The sequence below is a fragment of the Sinohyriopsis cumingii genome, chromosome 4 (assembly GCF_028554795.1).
Source record: "Sinohyriopsis cumingii isolate HCF-2022 chromosome 4, ASM2855479v2, whole genome shotgun sequence".
Taxonomy (NCBI): domain Eukaryota; kingdom Metazoa; phylum Mollusca; class Bivalvia; order Unionida; family Unionidae; genus Sinohyriopsis; species Sinohyriopsis cumingii.
This window is the reverse complement of record NC_142964.1, coordinates 141,719,570-141,742,891: the sequence shown is the minus strand read 5'-3', so window position 1 is coordinate 141,742,891 and position 23,322 is coordinate 141,719,570. Positions and strand designations below refer to the sequence as shown.

The 23,322-nt window shown below is 33.6% G+C and overlaps 1 protein-coding gene across 1 annotated transcript in view; it reads right to left on the bottom strand.

The window, feature by feature from the left end:
- Positions 1-312: 312 nt before the first annotated feature.
- Positions 313-23,322, bottom strand: part of LOC149802220 (nicotinamide phosphoribosyltransferase-like) — an 81,051-nt gene continuing 58,041 nt past the window's right edge. The window contains exons 7-10 of the mRNA XM_089956640.1: positions 23,126-23,240; positions 16,332-16,477; positions 9,845-9,967; positions 313-5,447 (exon numbers count right to left, since the gene is read on the bottom strand). Of these exons, the coding sequence (XP_089812766.1) occupies positions 5,340-5,447; positions 9,845-9,967; positions 16,332-16,477; positions 23,126-23,240 (492 nt within the window). The 3' untranslated portion in view covers positions 313-5,339. The remainder of the gene's footprint in view (positions 5,448-9,844; positions 9,968-16,331; positions 16,478-23,125; positions 23,241-23,322) is intronic.

Genomic DNA, 23,322 nt, shown 5'->3' with positions numbered 1-23,322 from the left:
TTTGCATGATTCTAAAAGATACACAGTAAATAGGATTTTGTGGGTTACAGATTCAAGAAGGTCATGGAGTGGGTCTTCATGTTGACATTTAGAAATCACATTTTCATATGCATTTCACTTTTCTTAATTAAATTGCGACTGATCTTGATACAAAATGGATTTTTGACCCAAAATAACACGTGATCCAATGTTTACAGAAACGACATATCGATGCGCAGAATTACCCGACTCACAGAATTGGACGACATGGTGGTACTACACCGTATTCTGTTGCAGCTATTTAATAACTAATGAATAAAAAATTAACTGAAGTTATCTTTCTTATTTTTATTTTTTTAGGATTTTCAGAAAATATGAATACATCAGTTCTGGACAAAAAAGTAAAAATGTGTAATGTTGAATAGAATATCACGGATAACAAAAATACATTAAATAGACTTTTTACGCAAGACCTTGTTTATTACTCTGACTGCTAGGTGGCCTAAGTAGTTAGAGCGCCTGCCTTGGATGCAGGAGATTGCGGGTTAGAACCATGGCCAAGTCATACCAAAGATTTGTAAAAATTGTAGTAGCAGCTGCCTTGCTTGGATATCAGCATTAAGAGGTTAGTTTTAGGTCTGGTCTGCCTGGTGTGAGGATAACGTGACTGGGTGGAACATGATGATGCATGTCTGCAGCACGATACATCATAGGTCGATATATCAGCCGTTCACCCGTGATGATACTGATTTTCGGGTGACGACATCGTCCATCAGTATCAACACAGATTTGTGGGGTTGATTTATCGGACTAGATACCTCAGTGCCAGACATCACCATAAACTGCCACAGTGCGGACATTGTAGCAATATAGCAATATGTTCAAATTGTTAAAGGTGTGTTAAAATATCCACACATAAAAAGACCCACAAAAAACCCAAACACATGCATCAATGTCAGATTTTCAAATCTAATCAATGACAGTATTTTACATTTCAGGATTGAGAAATCAACAGAAACAATATGAACAAATTTTTTAAGAAACATTTTTCCATTATATCAAAAGCAAAATTAGTTGTTAGCAAATAATGAGTCAAAACTTTAATTTCATGCAAAAATTTGACTTTATTATGTTCTATAGGATGTTGAATTTATTATATACAGTAGTATGTTGACATTACTATGTATAATAAAATCTTTTTGAGGTTTAGAAAGGCCCCAGCCACCTCGCGCGTTTGAGGCCCCTAACGCCCTGGTTATACTGAAATTTGTAAATGAATGCCAATATAATTTATTATATAAAGATTTAAAGAAAACTACTGGTAAGTATACATCCAGAGCATTTAAGGGATCTAAATATAACTGGTAAAAACCAAGGCACCTTTGGGGTTGAGACCCAGACAATATGCTCCTCCCCCCCCCCCCCAACTGATTGGGCCTGACTACAGTATTATGAATTTATTATGTACTATAGTATAATGACTTTATTCTTTTTCATAGTATGTACAATATGAGCTAATACTAATATTTGTTCTATTTTTAACATAAACCAATCTGTTATCATTGTTTTTCACATAGACTAGCTTTTCCAAATAGCTAATTTTGCAAACTGATTAAACTTCTGAAGTTATTCAGGTATGTTGTTTTTCTGTTTTTTATACTAAAAAATAGCTCATATACATACTTATAACAGAAAAATGCTGGTACTGGATTATTTACAACCAATTATAGCTTTGCAATCTTTAACACAACATTTTGTCAAAAAGTAATAGTTTAAATATTACACTAAATTCTGCTATTTGAATGATAATCATAAATATGGAGTCCAATAATAACTAATTTTATAGCACTGAAGCAAAGGCAGCATTTTCTGGCAAGCAATTGGTGAACAACAAAGCATTTATAATTTTGTAATGTACATAACAGACACATAAACATTTAAATCTTTTGGCATATTGAAGATGTTAATAATCTTGTGAAAGTTGGTTACAATTTTATTAATTTGTTTAGTAAACTAAAACTAAGTGAAATGCTTTTTGCTACACTATTTTACAATCGGTCATGATTTATCTTATGGCATTAAAACAAGATGCAGTGTTATGATTTATTTTTGCTCGTTGTCAACGACAAGGACTACTGCATGTATACAGTCTGTGGAACATGGTGTCTTACCTGTGAATTGTGTTATAATCATGCATTTTTCTGATTCTAAAGGTGAAACAAAAATCCCAGCATATAATGGTATAAACTTTTGGCTAATTATATACAAACATTTAAGTTTAATACCAGGATCCACATCTAACTAAATCTTTAGGTCAGGAGTGCACAACCCGTGGCCCGTTGGCCAGATCTGGCTTGCGCACATGTTCTGTCTGACCCTCTGGGCAAATTAAAACAACACAGAAATCTGGCCTATAAACATTAATTATATTAAAGAAATTAGTGTTTGCGGCCCTCAAGTGGTCTCAGAAAATGCAGTCTGGCCCTTGGCTGAAAAAGGTTGTGCAACCCTGCTTTACATGAAGGGGCTTTTCCACCCCATCAAAACAAGAGTAGACATATCCATTGCCCATCATACTCAGAATACAAAATCATTTGGGTGGGGGATATCTGGTGCAAAGACATTGCCTCAAAACAAGTTGAAGTCAACTTTGCTTTCTCTGCAAATGTGGGTGAAATGACCAAACAATGGAACAACTACTTCACCTGAGATGCCCCTTAGCATGGACCTTGGATTATGTAAATGTTGTAACACAGCATCTTAACTCTTTTGCTGTGACTGCCTGTTGTCAATGGCAAAGTAATAGCTTGTCTCATAGCTTGGCATGATATAGATGATGATTCCTTAAAGTTATAGACATAATACCAGCAGGACTCTTACAGTCAGGCAAAATTAAGAATTTCTTCCTCTTTAATAGATGTTGAAATGCATACTGCTGCAATCATATCTATTGCAGTTTTGTTACCTTAGACTTCAGTAAGTGTTACATGTATATTATAAATTAATCAACAGGATATGGTTTGATAGAAATAATTTTCAATAGGACTAGGATAGCAATGCAACCAAGTACCTACAGGACCAAAATGGATTGGTGGAAACATGTATTCTACAGGAGCAAGATGGCATAGTAGAAACAAGTATTTACAAGACCAAGATGTTATGGTAGAAACAAGTATCTACAAGACCAAGATGTTATGGTAGAAACAAGTATCTACAGGAGCAAGATGGCATGTAGAAATAAATTGCTACAATACCAAGATGGTCTGATACAAACAAGTATCCACAGGACCAAGATGGCATGGTAGAAACAAGTGTCAACAGAACAAAGATGACATGGTAGAAACAAGTATTTACAGGACCAAGATCGCATGGTAGAAACAAGTATGGGGTCATGCTACAGATATTATTTACTTCTGAAAGAGTTACAATGAAGTTGTTTGCATTTGCAACATGCACTATTGAAAGAATGTTGGCATACCTCTGTTACTTTTACGTACTGTGATTGAAATTATACTTGTGTAAATTGTACAAGATCGAAGCACATATCTAATTTACAACCATGTGCTCTACAAATCAGTCTGAAATAGACTATATTACACATTCTTTAACAATTATTAAAACAGGCAGTGTAGTTTTAAACTCAAGTAATTTACATCTCTGAAAATTGATACATCAAGGACTTGTTTATTTTAGAAGGGATAACAATGAGTATTTTTTTGCCCATAACAAAACTTTCTTCTTTTAAATACATGCCAAATCATTCTAAACTATGCAATACTATGTTGAGAACGGATTAAAATTGATTGTGTTTTTTTACTATTCAATGAGGTAATTATAAACAAGAACAAAATCATGCAAATGTCATTCCATTAGATAAAACATTGGTACAATGGTGTCAAGTTAATCTGATTAGTTGGCTAACCAACAATAATATTCCATATCCTTTCTACTGTCATTTCAAGTTATTCTGATTGACTATCTGAGATCAAACAAACAATAATACTTCCTGCCTTTTCTATTGTCATATCAAGTTTTTCTGATTGACAGGCAAGGATCAAACAAACAAGAATACTCCCAACCCACCTATCGTCACTTTAAATTATTCTCATTGTTTGGCTATGATTGTTGTGTCAAATTAATTTGATTGGTTGGCTACTCTCTACCCTTCTGTTGTCATTTTAAATTATTCTAATTGGTTGGCTATGATTGTTGTATCAAGTTAGTCTGATTGGTTGGCTAGGTATGTTGTTGTGTTTAATGCCATTTTTGAGCACACGATAGCCTATACATGGCGGCCAGTATTAATGGTGAAGGAAGAACCCAGGAAGACCACGGAAAGAACCACTGACCCATGAGAAGCTACTGGCAAGCTTTCTCACATACCAACATTGGCCGAATCCAAGACTCTAACCAATGCAGACAGAGGTGAGATGGCAGTGATCCGTAATGGAGAGCGCTTTAGACCACTCGGTCACTTGGGGCCCCCAGGCTAGGTAGAGATGGTTCTAGGTAGAGATTGTTGTGTCAAATTAATCTGATTGTTTGGCAAGGATCAAATAATCAGTAATATTCCCTACCCTTCTATTATCATATCATGTTGTTCTGATCGGTAGGCTAGGATCAAAAACTAAGAATAGAACCATCTCTTTCTTATGGGACTCTTCTTAAGCTACTGTATATTCAGAATCACCAGGCAAAATGCATGACATAAACAAACCTTCAAACTGTCCATAACAATGGATGATCTGGCAGAATCTCTAGAAGATACATTACCACAATCCCTAGAACATTTTATTCATTGTATTAATGAAACCAATTATCTGTTATTTAATTTATGTACCAGAACTAATGACTGTGCACTTAAAAAAATCCATGCTGAAATAGGAGACTAAGAAAAGCCTTCTAATTAAATGAAATAGATTGTTCCACTGCATTTTTATTTTCTCGTATAATAAAATGAAGCAAACATGGCAATATAAATTTTGGCAGATATTAGATTTTGATATAATTTATCTCACAATCACAAAATCATTAAAATTTCTCCACTGTCAAAATAACCTGCTATATGGTAACAAAATCTGAATGATGAGGCACATCCACTTAATGGCTTTCATATCAAAGCCTTATCAGCTGTCCAACATAAGTTTACACATGTCCACACATACCAAAAACTGGACAAAGAAGATGATGCAATTATTCATCTTAAGTGAAGTGAAAATTTAATATCCATTACAAAAATCTCCAATCATTATTAAGTGTCAACATCGCCATGTAAGGTAAATGAGACCAAAGTAAGTGATTTTCAGGGAATTTTTGAAAATCAAAACTCTGGCTATATTGCTTTTTATCTGACACATATTTTATTTTATTCTGTTCTTCACAAGATCAATTTCAGCATTGCTGCGTACCTCATCAAATGTGTAGTCTCTAAGTAATTTCCCATTTTCAAACACAGTTATCAACAAATCCTGAAAAAGAATGAAGTATGTATCAGTCTATGTATCTGTATGTAGGTAGGTAGGTAAGTATGTAGGTAGGTATGTGGGTTGATGCCAAATCAGTACAATTTTGACTCAATAATGTATTTAAGTATACAAACAAAAGGCATGAAAAACAAAGATAAAGGTTAAAAAAAAAGGGTAACAATATATAAAGGTGCACGGCCACACAACCAACATTATGTGATAATGACTGACAAATAAAAGGGCTGATATAAAAGGGTAACATTATCTGCCCATTCTATTTCCTGATGAGGAGTATAACTAACTTATATTTACCATATTGTCTGTGATGAACATTATTTTATTTCCTGTGGACATGAACTTATAAGCACATAAATCAGTAAGGACAGTCACTCAATTAAAATTAGACTGTTTGTAAAACAACCCATGTCATGAACTAAAGACAGTCATTCAATTTAAATTAGACTTGTGTTTTAAAACAACCTACAATGTAAGCTAAGGACTTGATTTCAATTAGATTTGCATTTCTAAAACAACCCACGTCATGAGCTAAGGACAATCATTCAATTTAAATTAGACTTGTGTTTTAAAACACCCTACAATGTGAGCTAAGGACTGTAACTCAATTTAAATTATATTTGCTTCTAAAACAACCCATGTCATGAGCTAAAGACACTCATTTGGTTTAAATCAGACTTGTGTTTTAAAACATCCTACAATGTGAACTAAGGACTGCAACTCAATTTAAATTAGATTTGCATTTCTAAAACAACATACGTCATGAGCTAAGGACAGTCATGCAATTTAAATTAGACTTGTGTTTGCAAAACAACCCACATCATGAGGTAAGGACAGTAACTCAATTTAAATTAGATCTGTCTTTATAAAACACCTGCTCCATTTACAAACAATATAGGTCCCCAAAAATTGAAAACCATAGATAATTTTGAAAATTGATATTGTTGCCTGCAATTCTGTTCAGGTCATCTATTTATGCAAAGAAGCATGCATACCAAATTTTACTTGTCTGCCTCACATGATTTTTTCTAAGGTGTGCTCACAACTGTTTTTTTCTTAAATGGTACCAAAAGTTTAAAAATATCTTCTTACATTCTTTACATTACTGAAAATTGCATGATTGCTTCATTTTGGTTACAAGGTTTTTCTAATGGTTCAAAAATGTGAAAAAATTGATAACTTGTGTAACAACCTCAAAATCTAATCAGGTCATCACAAGATAAACACAAATACAAATACCAAATTTTTTTTGTCTGCCTTATACGATTTTTGCTGAATCATGCTAACAAAGGTTTCCGTAAAGTCCAAATATTATTATATCAATACCAATTTATGTAATGACCTGAAAATCAAGGGTGAACGGCTTATTTTTCATCCTCTTGTCCAGGACTAGTGGTTTCAGATTATCTACTCAACCCATCTACCTTTATACTTGTTCCAAAATTTAAATCACTCATCAAGAATTGATGAGATGTGGGTGCTTCTAGTCATAGAAAGAACAAACAAGATAGATAATGTACACCATTTATTTCTTAAAGCAATTTCATTTTTTAAAACTTTATATATTTAAGTCAGAGGTTTTCAGTTTTCTTCTGTCCAGGCATCTTGTATGCACTACTTCTTGCTCAGATACACTGGTATTAGAACTTCCATCAGCAAGAATGGAAAGGAATTTACTAGAATTCAGACCTTCTCTAAATATTTTCTCAAGAATTGATCAATTGACAGAATAGTCTCTTGACCTGAATTTTCAACACTGTTCTTCTCCTGGAGTGTAAACATGATTTCTATACCAGAAAGTAGGTTTCCCTTATGGGCTTAGGCTGCAGACGGTGCTAAAGACAGCACTCATTTATTTCAGGTCAATCTCATTTAGTTTTGAAAGGGCCTGTCCTAGTGATTGGGGATTTTCAGCACATGCTGGCTAGTTTCATGGGTATGGCTAGGCCTTGTGTGGTCACGAACTGTTATTAGATTTGACTGGTTCTATCCTGAATTTGACAATAAGTGCAAAACATCCAATCATTTAAGCCAGGAATAACTATCAACCCAATGCAACTAAAAGTTTGATTTTCTCTCAGTAGTGTCAGTTCTGACATGATTTGCTGCCACTAAGTCTTTGTGTGTGTGTGTGTGTGTGTGTCATTAGGATTTTTAATGTAGCTTTAAAAAAATTTCAGTCATATTGCTATGATGTCTGCAGTGTGGTAATTTATAGTGATATCCAGTACTGGGGCATCATGCCGCAGACATGTAGCATGATGTCACACCCAGTCACATTATCCTGACACCAGGCCGACCAGTCCTAACACTAACCTCTTAATGCTGAGTGCCAAGCAAGGCAGCTGTTAGAACCATTTTTATAAGTCTTTGGTATGACTCAGCCAGGGATCAAACCCACAACCTCCCGCTTCTGAGATGGATGCTCTAAGCACCAGGCCACCAGAGCAGTGCCACTGAGTCTGTCTTATATCTCTTTGGACAAATGGTTAACTTACACTTGGTGGTAGTCTTCCATTCTACCCCTTAACATCCACATGAAATTTCCTTCTCTGAATCTTCCTTATCAACTTTCTTTTGAAAATAATTAAATGAACTCATTTTATCCACATATCACCCTGCTTGACAACTACTTCAAAGTGATCATAACATATGTTTAGTCTATATCTGCATACATTTTGTCTTTTATATAAGAACAGAGGCAGCATAATTCACTAATTGTTTTGCTTCAAATCATAAGTGAAAGTTAAATCTCTGTATATGATAAAATAAAAATTAAAGAACCATCTCTACCATTTAATCACTTCATAATGGGGCTGACACTAATGTCAGTAAAGTGCCTTCCATTTGGATTGACCTGCAGGATTCAAATCAAAGGGTGCTTGTTTCATGAGGATCTGGATTAAGTAAATACAACACAGTGAAGCCGTTTAAAACACTGCAACTTATTCATATCTGCTTTGTTTTGTTTCATGTGTTCTGATTGTCAATTTGGTTGCTTAGTCCAATATGCAATTAAGTGGTAACAGAATGTGCACACATGGAACAGTTATCAATGACCACTGGTAGGTGTGATACAGGATGTAAAGAAATATATGCAGTGGGGTAAACTCAAGCATTAAGTGTGCCCAGAGGGTGTAAATGCCCAGATAAAGGCAGATAGTTATTATGGCATGAAAATCTTAAAAAATGAGTCACTCAACCAAACATTTTTAAAATATGAAGAAAACAAAGCACCTGTCCTGGACTAGGACACTGGGTTATGGGATTTGCTTAGTCCTGAAATCTAATCAGATTATCTGCTCATGATCTTGATAAAAGGTATAAAATTCTAAATCCATACATTTTTGTGCTAAAATGGACTTGGGATGGATATACTTATGTATGTATGTATGGACAGCAGCAAAGAAATATGATCCCTTTAGCAATCACATGGTTGGGCAAAAAAACACCAGTGACTGCAATAAGGACTTTTTACAATATTTCTCTGTCAGAGGATAAGACCACTGGGGATCAGTCTAAAAACTTTACTAAAATGATGGGCTGGGCTTATATTCAGACAAAAAGAAGGTTTGCAAATATTTGCCCAAATTTTGAAATAATCACAGTAGACTTATCACCCAGCATGGTATTCTCTTGGATGAATATGAAATTCCTCTTAAATAAAATGATGCAGCATTTACAAATGTCCAAAAGCCAACAAGGCAGACCCAATTCATCTGTAGAATAATGTGCCCAAAAGCCAACAAGGCAGACCCAATTCATCTGTAGAATAATGTGCCCAAAAACTAACAGGGCAGACCCAATTCTACTCAAGAAAAATCTAGATTATGGTTTACAATGTTTGCTCTAGCTAGGATTTCCTATGAACTGTGTAGAAGCCAACCTACCTGTGCATTTTGCTGTTTGCAACAGGGTATACATACAGTAGAGCTAGGTTCAACAAAATAATTTTGCAATACAATATTTCTGAACATTCCATGATACATTCCATGGTACATTGCAAAATACTTTATGGACCAACAAGTAAACTTTCTGGGAAAAGGACCTGGAATGTTTGTTTCTGATGAAAAGGTCCATAAATGTAATTACATTTGTAATATTCAAAATTAATTTGTGGCCCACAAAACTATTTTTAAAAATTAATACATTTTTGGAATTATTTTTTCAACAAAAAATCAAAACATGCTTATAATATAAATAAATTCGTAACAAGATCACTTGGGAAATTTCCATAATTCCTTACTGATGGAAACTACTGAAGTACCTTGGTATATACGCAAGAAAATAATTCAGCAGTAAACCAGTATAACAGTATTACAGAGCACCTCTAGTATACAGTATACATGAGTAAATAATGTAGATGAAACTAGCCCCATATATACCTTTTTGGGATCTCCTGTTCCTTCTGTCATGGTTGCATATTCACCATCTTGAAGTTCAAGAGTAAGACGACCCTTCTTACTCTTTTTTCCTGGGTCTGTAATAGGCTGCTTGAACACATTCACCTATAAAGATTAAAAAAGTAGTTTTAAACTGGTCATGCACTGAAATGAAGTACATGTTTCTACCATGCTACTTCTTTATCATGCTAATAATTGGAACCATAATTCAAGTGACCTGCTTTGTAAGTGAGGCCACTTTATACAAAGATATATTTCACATGGTTCCCATGCTTTTCTAAATATAAATTTCCAGGTTTTCCAGGATGAAATTAATTTTTTCAAGGTTAACATATGACCATTACTGAATGGAATTATAGAACATATTGCATTATAAAACATGCATTTTTCAAATCTGAATATGTTTCTCTTTCAAGAATCTCGAAAACACATATGTCAGAAAAGATGATCATGTACAAAACCACAAAATAAGTCACATGAAACAAATCTGACTATGTTCCTATAAATTGGCATTTAAAGCCATTTCCATGTACAGAATACAAATCCTAACTTTGCTGACATGCATTATGTTGCTACATGGAAACAACATAATGAGCATAAATTATTGTTTTCTTTCAAACCTTTAATTCTAAAGAATTCTAGAGCAATATATGTGCATGTTATACAAAGTAAACATTTCCTTTCACAGTATGAAAAAACCCAATAAATGCAAAGTATTAGAATCTTATCTTGTAACAAACAAAGTTTAACCCTCAATTTATGTGTGCCAATAAAATCTCAAACGAGTTTTCAACCAACCTAAACTCCTTAAGATGATTTGGTTAAAAATTCCATCATTTAAAGACATTTACAAAAGGGCAGATTTAAACTTTGACAAAGACCTTTGAAATTATATATTGTTGTATAAACAAGGACTGAATTTTCTGTAAAATCAACTTGTCTTCTTGTAGTTCAATAAACCAGTCCCAAATCCTGTACTGATACACGGGCTCTTATCGTTTCTTAATATTTAATAAATGGGATGGCAATTTTCCATTTCTCCTGCGTTCTATAGATCTGAAACCAATGTTTCAAACTACATGTCACTGTATAATAAATAGTTCCCCACCAAAGTTCAGCTCAGAGATTCAACATTTTTCTAATCCGGGTTTCCTCCAAATATTCCAACCCCATTTTTTCATGTTTGGACATTTAGGATGGAATGTGGGTTCAGAGCAATTACATATGAAAAATGTGGAATTTGCCACCACCGTAAGACAGCTTACCAGCAGGCCTAGCAAATTTAAACTATCTTATGTCGACTTACACCTACATGAAATCGATAAGAAAATTATTTATTTTCTCAAAAATGGCAAGTATTATATTTGTTATGTCTTTCATCTGCTGGCTTTCATCTGCTGGCAGACTAGATGAAACTTGGCATAGATGAAACCTAACCTGGTACTCACCATTTGTGTTAACAGTCACATGACTTCACAGCTCTCAAACACTGACATCGAAAGACCAATAGTCATGTGATATCAACAACAAACTCTTATTTTTGATGTCGTTGTACAAAATTTCAATTATATTAAATGAAAGTCTGATACATTTTGTAAAAACCAGAAAGAACATATAATTCTCAACATATTTATTTTGAGAACAACTACAAGAAACTTGGTCAGTCTGAGCCATCAAGCAGTGTAGTCTGGTTCCCTGCTTCATATGCTCCCTGTGTGAGAGCACATGTCAACGTAGTAGTCATGTGATACAACAAAACTCCTGAAGTAGGTCTCAGAATAAATATAGAGAATTATATGGTCTTTCATTTTTGTATTTTTACAACCAGTATACAACTTTCATTTAATTGTTTTCCCTACAACATATGAAAATGATGGTTGTGAGATTCTGTGTACTCGTGCGACTAGCAATCAAAATCACTAGTACCAGCTCAAATTTCATCAACGTGTTAGTTTTATCATCTTTCAGCAGATTAAAGACATAACTATTTTAATACTTGCAATTTCTGAGAAAATAAATAATTTTCATATCGATTTTATGCAGGTATAACTCGATTTAACGTTTAAGTTTGCTAGCCCATCCGCTAAGCAGCTATGCTTTAACACCACCATGTTCTCCTCTTGTGATGCTAGACTGGTTTTCATACCTTCCATATAAAAAAAGATACGGATATCGAACTGTCTGTGAAACAGACGAATCTAATCCACTGAGCATTTGGATTGTCTCAAAAAATATTTTTATGGCAAGCACCCAAATGATCCATACTGCAACCTCCTAATATTCTGATCAGAACTCGATAAATTTAACTCACAATCAGTTCAGTTATGAATCACTTACGTAATTGTTTTGAGCATCAAGTTGTGGAGGAAAATTCCGAGGTTTTCCCCAACTTTCGTCAATATTTGCAAAATTCAAGGACTTTTCATGGTCGGGAAGAAAATATAATTTCTCCTGACTTTTTCCCAATGTTATATACATGGGCAAAGTTTCATTAATGTATCTTCAGTCGTTCAAACACTATACATTTTCCCATGTCATGACATCAATCTTGAGGCAGGACTATGGCATGTGATGCACCATCAGCAGTCCAAATTTATTATATCTGGGTCAAAGGCCCAAGCTTATTATCTTAGGGGCATAAAACCCAAGTTTATTATATTAGAAGCAGACTACAAATTTCTCATTAAATCCTTCACTGACAAGATCTTGCATCTCTCTGGTGGAATTTATGTAAAAACAATAAAGAAATAACAGGCTGCATTCGAATTACCTTGCATTATCTTGCAAATAGTTTTCTTCTTTGGAATAGAAGTGGGTATTCTTTACTGGATATATGAATTGGTATTCTTTACTGGATATATGAATTGGTATTCTTCACTGGGATATATGAATGGGTATTCTTTACTGGATATATGAATTGGTATTCTTTACTGGATATATGAATTGGTATTCTTTACATGATTTAGGAACACATATTCTTTACTGGGATATATGAATTGGTATTCTTTACTGGATATATGAATTGGTATTCTTTACATGATTTAGGAACACATATTCTTTACTGGGATATATGAATTGTATTCCTTACTGGATATATGAATGGGTATTCTTTACTAGATATATGAATGGGTATTCTTTACTGGATATATAAATTGGTATTCTTTACTGGATATATGAATTGATATTCTTTACTGGATATATGAATGGGTATTCTTTACTGGATATATGAATTGGTATTCTTTACTGGATATATGAACTGGTATTCTTTACTGGATATATAAATGGGTATTCTTTACTGGATATATGAATTGGTATTCTTTACTGGATATATAAATGGGTATTCTTTACTGGATATATGAATTGGTATTCTTTACTGGACATATGAATGGGTATTCTTTACATGATTTAGGAACACGTATTCTTTACTGGGATATATGAATTGGTATTCTTTACTGGATATATGAATGGGTATTCTTTACTGGATATATGAATTGGTATTCTTTACTGGATATAATTGCTATTCTTTACATGATTTAGGAACATGTATTCTTTACTGGGATATATGAATTGGTATTCTTTACTGGATATATGAATTGGTATTCTTTACTGGATATAAGAATTGGTATTCTTTACTGGATATATAAATGGGTATTCTTTACTGGATATATGAATTGGTATTCTTTACTGGACATATGAATGGGTATTCTTTACATGATTTAGGAACACGTATTCTTTACTGGGATATATGAATTGGTATTCTTTACTGGATATATAAATGGGCATTCTTTACTGGATATATGAATTGGTATTCTTTACTGGATATATGAATTGGTATTCTTTACATGATTTAGGAACATGTATTCTTTACTGGGATATATGAATTGGTATTCTTTACTGGATATATGAATTGGCATTCTTTACATGATTTAGGAACATGTATTCTTTACTGGATATATGAATGGGTATTCTTTACTGGGATATATGAATTGGTATTTTTTACTGGATATATGAATGGGTATTCTTTACTGGATATAAGAATTGGTATTCTTTACTGGATATAAGAATGGGTATTCTTTACTGGGATATATGAATTGGTATTCTTTACTGGATATATGAATTGGTATTCTTTACATGATTTAGGAACACGTATTCTTTACTGGGATATATGAATTGGTATTCTTTACTGGATATATGAATTGGTATTCTTTACATGATTTAGGAACACATATTCTTTACTGGGATATATGAATTGGTATTCTTTACTGGATATATAAATTGGTATTCTTTACATGATTTAGGAACACGTATTCTTTACTGGGATATACGAATTGGTATTCTTTACTGGATATATGAATTGGTATTCTTTACATGATTTAGGAACACGTATTCTTTACTGGATATATGAATGGGTATTCTTTACTGGATATATGAATTGGTATTCTTTACTGGATATAATTGCTATTCTTTACATGATTTAGGAACATGTATTCTTTACTGGGATATATGAATTGGTATTCTTTACTGGATATATGAATTGGCATTCTTTACATGATTTAGGAACATGTATTCTTTACTGGGATATATGAATTGGTATTCTTTACTGGATATATGAATTGGTATTCTTTACTGGATATAATTGCTATTCTTTACATGATTTAGGAACATGTATTCTTTACTGGGATATATGAATTGGTATTCTTTACTGGATATATGAATTGGTATTCTTTACTGGATATATGAATTGGCATTCTTTACATGATTTAGGAACATGTATTCTTTACTGGGATATATGAATTGGTATTCTTTACTGGGATATATGAATTGGCATTCTTTACATGATTTAGGAACATGTATTCTTTACTGGATATATGAATGGGTATTCTTTACTGGGATATATGAATTGGTATTCTTTACTGGATATATGAATGGGTATTCTTTACTGGATATAAGAATTGGTATTCTTTACTGGATATAAGAATGGGTATTCTTTACTGGATATAAGAATGGGTATTCTTTACTGGGATATATGAATTGGTATTCTTTACTGGATATATGAATTGGTATTCTTTACATGATTTAGGAACATGTATTCTTTACTGGGATATATGAATTGGTATTCTTTACTGGGATATATGAATTGGTATTCTTTACTGGATATATGAATTGGTATTCTTTACATGATTTAGGAACATGTATTCTTTACTGGGATATATGAATTGGTATTCTTTACTGGATATATGAATTGGTATTCTTTACTGGATATAATTGCTATTCTTTACATGATTTAGGAACATGTATTCTTTACTGGGATATATGAATTGGTATTCTTTACTGGATATATGAATTGGTATTCTTTACTGGATATATGAATTGGCATTCTTTACATGATTTAGGAACATGTATTCTTTACTGGGATATATGAATTGGTATTCTTTACTGGGATATATGAATTGGCATTCTTTACATGATTTAGGAACATGTATTCTTTACTGGATATATGAATGGGTATTCTTTACTGGGATATATGAATTGGTATTCTTTACTGGATATATGAATGGGTATTCTTTACTGGATATAAGAATTGGTATTCTTTACTGGATATAAGAATGGGTATTCTTTACTGGATATAAGAATGGGTATTCTTTACTGGGATATATGAATTGGTATTCTTTACTGGATATATGAATTGGTATTCTTTACATGATTTAGGAACATGTATTCTTTACTGGGATATATGAATTGGTATTCTTTACTGGGATATATGAATTGGTATTCTTTACTGGATATATGAATTGGTATTCTTTACATGATTTAGGAACATGTATTCTTTACTGGGATATATGAATTGGTATTCTTTACTGGGATATATGAATTGGTATTCTTTACTGGATATATGAATTGGTATTCTTTACTGGATATATGAATTGGTATTCTTTACATGATTTAGGAACACATATTCTTTACAGGGATATACTGAAGAATATGTATTCTTTACAGGGAAACAGGAAGAAGTTGTAAATTTTTTAAAAGGATGGTCAATATAAAATTGCAACTTTTAAATATAACAACAATAATTCTTTTATCTACAAATAGATCCATGAAAAATCCTTTAATTCAAGGAAAGGCTAAAATTTATTCAAATATCCTTCCAAATGAAATAGAGATAATCTTTCAATAAGATTATTACATATATAATCTTTCAGTTACATTATTAGAGGCAGACTACAAATTTCTCATTACATTATTAGAGATAATTTTTCAATTAGATTATTACAGATAATCTTTCAGTTACATAATTAGAGATAATCTTTCAATTAGATTATCAGAGATAATCTTCATTACTTAAATCCACTATGAATTGAAACTTCAGCACAAATTGTATTGTCAAAGATATAGATAATGAAAATGATGTATCTAATGATGTTTGAGTTTTACACCCCTCCACACACTGAACCCTACCGCTACTCACCTCCTTGCCGTTGATAAGTGCATAGCTACACTTAAAGGCACATTTCTGAGTATCACGATCTAATCTCTGTAACAATGCACCACCGCTCCCAAAGGCAATGTTGTCTGCACTCCAGCCATTCTTCTTCATGTTTGTCAAAATTGTGTCTGAAAAACAAATGCTAATTATTGAAATACCACATTTGTTTTTGACAAAAAATCTAAAACGATAAAAGAATTACAAAATATCTTATTTCAAAGAACTAAAGAGATAAAAGAATTACAAACACAGCAAAGCCAGTTTAAAAATATATATTTTTTAATATCAGTGACGACATATTATTATATCGCATTGCCATCATTTTAACAAATTTTGAATGACCCTCATGTCAGCATGTCTTTTCCACAATTTAACTAAATTCTGTTGAACAGGTTTTGAGAAAAAGATATTTAAAAGTTGTTCTATTTTCACTAATAGCTGCCATACTACATAAAGGATCAGCATCAACCAAACAATTCTGTATCAGCTGAAGACATCTTAATGGCCCTGATGCCATAATGATCCCTGTAAAATCATCTTCAAAATAGTTAAGTAGTTTTTGAGAAGAATTTGTAAAAACAATTGTGAAAAGATTACATACAATCTCGAATGCAGACCATACCATATGTGCACTTGACCGTATGACCATACACACACACTGTAGAATGCATACAGGACCATACCATATGTGCACTTGGCCATATGACCATACACACACTGTAGAATGCATACAGGACCATACCACATGTGCATTTGGCTGTATGACCATGCACACACTGTAGAATGCATACAGGACTATACCACATGTGTACTTGGCCGTATGACCATACACACACTGTAGAATGCATACAGGACCATACCATATGCGTACTTGGCCATATGACCATATACACACTGTAGAATGCATACAGGACCATACCATATGTGTACTTGGCCATATGACCATACACAAACTGTAGAATGCATACAGGACCATACCATATGTGTACTTGGCCGTATGACCATACACACGCTGTAGAATGCATACAGGACCATACCATATGTGTACTTGGCCATATGACCATACACACACTGTAGAATGCATACAGGACCATACCATATGATCACTTGGCCATATGACCATATACACACTGTAGAATGCATACAGGACCACACCATATGTGTACTTGGCCGTATGACCATATACACACTGTAGAATGCATACAGGACCATACCATATGTGTACTTGGCCGTATGACAATACACACACTGTAGAATGCATACAGGACCATACCATATGTGTACTTGGCCGTATGACCATATACACACTGTAGAATGCATACAGGACCATACCATATGTGTACTTGGCCGTATGACCATATACACACTGTAGAATGCATACAGGACCATACCATATGTGTACTTGGCTGTATGACCATATACACACTGTAGAATGCATACAGAACCATACCATATGTGTACTTGGCCATATGACCATATACACACTGTAGAATGCATACAGGACCATACCATATGATTGTGTACTTGGCCGTATGACCATACATACACTATAGAATGCATACAGGACCATACCACATGTATACATCAAATGAAGGACAAATGGACAGATAAGATGAATCATGATATTACAATATGATTGGTCTGAAGAAGAATAGATTAGTTACGACAAGTTTCTTTCCACACTTTTTTCTTTGCCATTCCAGTCAAAACAAAGTATGAAATGGACATAATTTGTTGAAAATATATAATTAGATATACTGAATTTCTAGCAGTCATCGTATGATTCATTGATATGCTTAACCTTATTGTGTTGATGAACTTTTCCTTTCCTACATCCTGAGATATCATGAATAGGGTATCAACACCATTTACTATCGTGTCATCGTGGCATGCAATTCATCCATAATGCATGTAATTCAATGGAAAAATTGCACACAGATTTAAAATATTCAATAATTTTGTCACAGCTCATTTGTTTGAATTCAACATCTAATATATAGCATGAACAGAGTATTAACACTGTTTACTTACCGTTTGATATTGTACCTTTGTGGCATGCACTTAATTCATTATACATGTAACTCCATTGCAAAAATTGCACACATATTTAAACTATTAAGTAATTTTGTCACAGATCATTATGTGTCTGAATTCAATGGGAAAAAATAACAGCAAAACAAGGTTAAGAAAGACGAAGCACATGTCCAGTTCATTACGTTCTAGGTTCTATGAATGGTGTCTGTACAAATTTCATACTGCTAAATAAATTTCATATGCATTTCCGTGTACCTTTATCCATTGTAAATTTCCAATAATTAACACTTGTACGCCTATTCATTAGAACAACTACAGCAAGAATAATTAATGAACAAACACGTTTTCAGCGTGCATATAATTTTTAATTCCAATTTTTTGAATATCGAAAGAAACATGTGAAAAATACTTTTATAAATTTTTTTTAGCTGAACGCACGTACAATTTCATACCCTTTCAATTTCCAGCTAATAAAGTGGATATTATTCATTGGTCAACTGACTGCATCTAATAACACTGCTAAGCTCAGCAAACATGTTGGCAGCTTTAGTTTTTTAATGTTTATTAAATTGTGAGAATCTTTTATCAACCACTGCATTGTCTGCTGCTTTGTTGTGTAATGCAGTTAAAGAAGAAACATATGTCAGCTATTGTTTGAGCAACAACTGTATAAAGAATTAATTGAAGTCAATCACAAAGATGACTTACGGGCTTTGCTCATGGATCGGTAATAAGTAACATTTCCGATAATGTTTATTTTGGCATAACACTTTAAGAACCTGGTGAAATTGTTAAATTTCAGAGGCCATGCCACAATCATATTATATTCAAATTCGTACATATCTCTTCCCCAAAATGATAATAAATTTTTTATACACTATTTCACATAGTTTAAAAAAAATATTTCCCCTGGGTACGAGAAAAATACAAATACATGTATTTAAAATTTCAGGAACCACGCCACGATTGTATTATATTTGAATTTACATGATATCTTCCCCAAAATGATAATACATTTTTTATACACTACTGTATGTTTTCGGACTGCAACAAATAATTACTTTTTTTGTCTTCCAAATACATATTTAATTCTTTAATTAGGTGTCCAAAAACATACAAGTGAAGATAGATTTATTCCCCCCATGTCCATAACGAAGTTACCGTTAGCTCACATGACAATGTGCTGCCATGAAGTAAAACAAGTATTTTGTCTAACACTGCAGAAAGGATAATGAATGAAAAACAGGCATTACTTGCCTACTGTGTCTATGTGATACATGTCCATCCACCAGAAAACACAGCGATACATGTATTAGAGCCACGATTGTGTGCGTATTTTCCAAAAGAACCGCCATATTAGTAATCTTGCAATCCACAGTTTAACCCTCTGCTAATCAGTGATCATTAAAATCTACATTACAAATACACACAAGTTTTATTTCTGTGTAATTAAGATATTAATACAAACTAAATAAAAAGATTTTGGAATTATAATTCTTAAGATATTTATGACAGAAACATTTTAGTATCAAGAGTAGAAATACCGGTACATATATGATGGCTAATCTTAGAGCACTAAGGGTGAGAGCCTCCGTATGGGGTGAGTGTTGTATGCACACCTAAGATGGGTAAAAATAACAAGCAAGTTGCAATATACGAGTTGGCGTGATTAATATGTTTGTATTTTTTTACAATATAGGTGATCTATTTGTTGTGATTCTTTCCTTTTTTTTCCACCTAGCCAAGGCTAGCTTCAAAATGTGCAGAGCTTGCCGACTCGAAACAATTGACTGCTCAAAGGTTTTTTTGATGCATATCGGAGACTTCAAGGTGTCTAGGTGATAATTGTTAATAATGTAACTTGTGGGATTTCTTTGACAGGCGTGTTCAGAAATAAAAGGCAGCCATCTGGATTTCATTAAAAGAGCACATGAAATACAGAACATTTAGCACCCACAATCAATGTTTATCGTCTACAAAGAAATTTATTACCTGTAGAACAAAAACTATGTTTAAACCTTGGTATATAATGCCTCAGGGATGAGGGGTTTGTTTTGTTGCACAATACCAATGAATTTTACTAATCCATACCGACTCTCTGATGTATTGTTTAATGATATAAAGCAAGGGTCATGGTTTCTAATCAAAGCCATAACTGTCACACCTGTTTGAAGTGGTTTTGTGAGTAACAATGTCAACACTAACAATCAATCATATTTTTGTTAGCCAAAGCAAACTATTAAATTATAAAGTATAAATAAAATGCCCACCACTATCAAAAGGTTATATACTGGATAGCTCTCATTGTGAAACATAATATTGTTAGTACTGTAATAATTTTGATGGATAAGTTTATTATACGTTATGCAACAAACGAGGAGGCACTGCCTAGTTTGTGAAGGGACTCTCTCTTGCCAAAATCATCTCCAAAGCGGCCAGCAGACTGTCCACAGAAGCAACATCGAATTAGTGATTCTGAGGATGCATCAAAAAAGAACCGCCTATGAAGAAAGCTAGATGACGAGTCTGATTATGTCTGAACCGGAGAGTGCTCCATCCGGTTCTGTACATGGTCACTATAAACATTATACATTAAAGCAAAAGCAGGATATCGTTAACAATGCAAAATATCTAGGAATTAGACCTACAGTGGAAAAATTCAAGATTCTGATATCCAGTACCTGGATGAAAATTGACTTTTCTGCAGATCTGAACTTGAACGGACATTTGCCTAAGTATGGTCGACCCATTTCGTATGGACAAGCTATGGATGCAGATAAGATAGCTCAATGGGTGCTCACTCAGCGTGACTTAAAAAATCTAGTCAATGTTGAAGGAATATGTATATATGCCAAGGAGCTGTTCTCAACAGAATTTCCGGAGAGCAAATTCCATGCCAGTCATTCATGGGGAGAGAGTTTCATGAAAAGACATGTGTTTGTGCTCAGAAGCAGGACCTCTCTTGCCCAATGTTTACCCAAGGATTTGGAAGAATAGATTGTGTTGTTCCACAAGTTTGTGATGGATAGACATGAGGAGAATGAGTTTGACAATAAGTTTATTATTAACATGGACGAGACACCGATGTACTTTGATCTTGTGCCAGGGAAAACGGTGGACAAAGAAGGAACAAAAAGCACTCTGATTTGTACAACTGGAGCAGAGAAGAGACACATTACTGTCATTTTAGCCGTTGCAGGTTCTGGTGACGTATTACCCCCAATAATTATTTTCAAGGGAAAGAGACACCTAGATCTAAAGGTACCAAAAGGGTGGATTATCACAGTTCAAGAGAAAGCATGGATGACGAAATGCTAGTGCTGCAATGGATTGAAGAAATTTATTTGCCATTCACCAGAAGAGAGCGATCACTATTAGTTATGGACTTGTTCTGGGCTCACATCACTGATGACGTGAAGAAACAGTTGTGGAGCGGAAATGTTGTGCCAGCAATAATAAAAGGAGGATGCACATCCAAGTTGCAACCTCTTGATATGAGAATCAATAAACCTGACAAGAGCTACCTCCTCCGCAACTGGATGGAATACATCAGGGATGCTATGAATGCATTAAAATCATTGGATCAAGACAGCCAGCAAACAGACTGGATTGGACTTAGTTGTAAATGCCATGGACACATTGAAGGAAAAGCGCACAATGATAATGAAATCTTTCAAGGTGTGCGGCATCAGTGTCAATCTGAGCGGAAGTGAAAACACGCTGATCAGAAATGACAATTAAACAATATGGATGATGACAGTGATACAGAATTTGAGGGCTTTTCGCCCGAGGACCTAAAAAAGGCTATGGACAAGCTACTTGATATTGAATAATATATTTAAATATATTACAGCATTAAATCATATTTCTTTTCATTCTTTGATATTGCTACTTACTGTGTATGGCTTAATATAAAAATGTTTATCTATCTATCAATCTATCTGCATACATACATACATATACATATATACATAAATACCTACATACGATTAAGAATTTTAAATTATATTAGTTCATGGAAGTTCATGATCACATTAAATAATTGGCGACCAAATGAAGCGAACTTTGTATCAGTTAAATTAACGGCAAACATGTTGTGAATTTTACATTAAAATGACGCAGCAGATCTTCCTAGATTGTGTCCAAAAACAAATTGTAGAAAAAATTAAAGTGGAGAAGCATCCAAAAATTTACAAGGCATTTAAATATTATATTTCCCTCCAAAAAACGGTGTCCGAAAACAAACAATCTTCGAAAACATACAGTAAATATGGTAGTTCATGTGCTTTGAATTTATTTTTTTTCATGTGCGACTGAATATATGAAATTTTGAGAGCCATGCCACAACTGTGTTATATCTGAATTTGCGTTATCGTGTGGCATGTTATAGCGGGGTCGCACTGTATTTGAATCAGTATAAAATGTTCAATAATATTTTCGTCCGGGGATAACTTTCAATGTTATTAATGTTGAATAATCATCTCACCATTCACGGTTCATGAATCTCTGGTATCTGACCAACCACATTTTTTCCTTCTGAATGTACCATCTGCTAAACATTGGTTTGACCACAGGAAGGTAAAATAATAATCAAATGATATATAAAATCTGAAAAGAAGGCCGTGGTGCAGCCTTAAACTAAGAACAGCAAAAAATGTCTGGAGGGAGGAAAAGATCTGTATACTGACCATTAGAAGCAACCTTTCATTTATTAATATATATTTAACAGTGCTGAATCTTACCTAATGTTTCATAGCTGATACCATCTCCCTGAATTATTCTAATGCATTGTGGAAGCATCTTGAAACCTTTACTGTTGATTTTAGTTCCAAATTTCTTCCCAAGAATGTCTAGGACCTAAAGATAATAAAAATGAATCCTGTACTCATGGAATTAAATTCAATGCACACACTACATGCAACATTGGTAAACAAACATG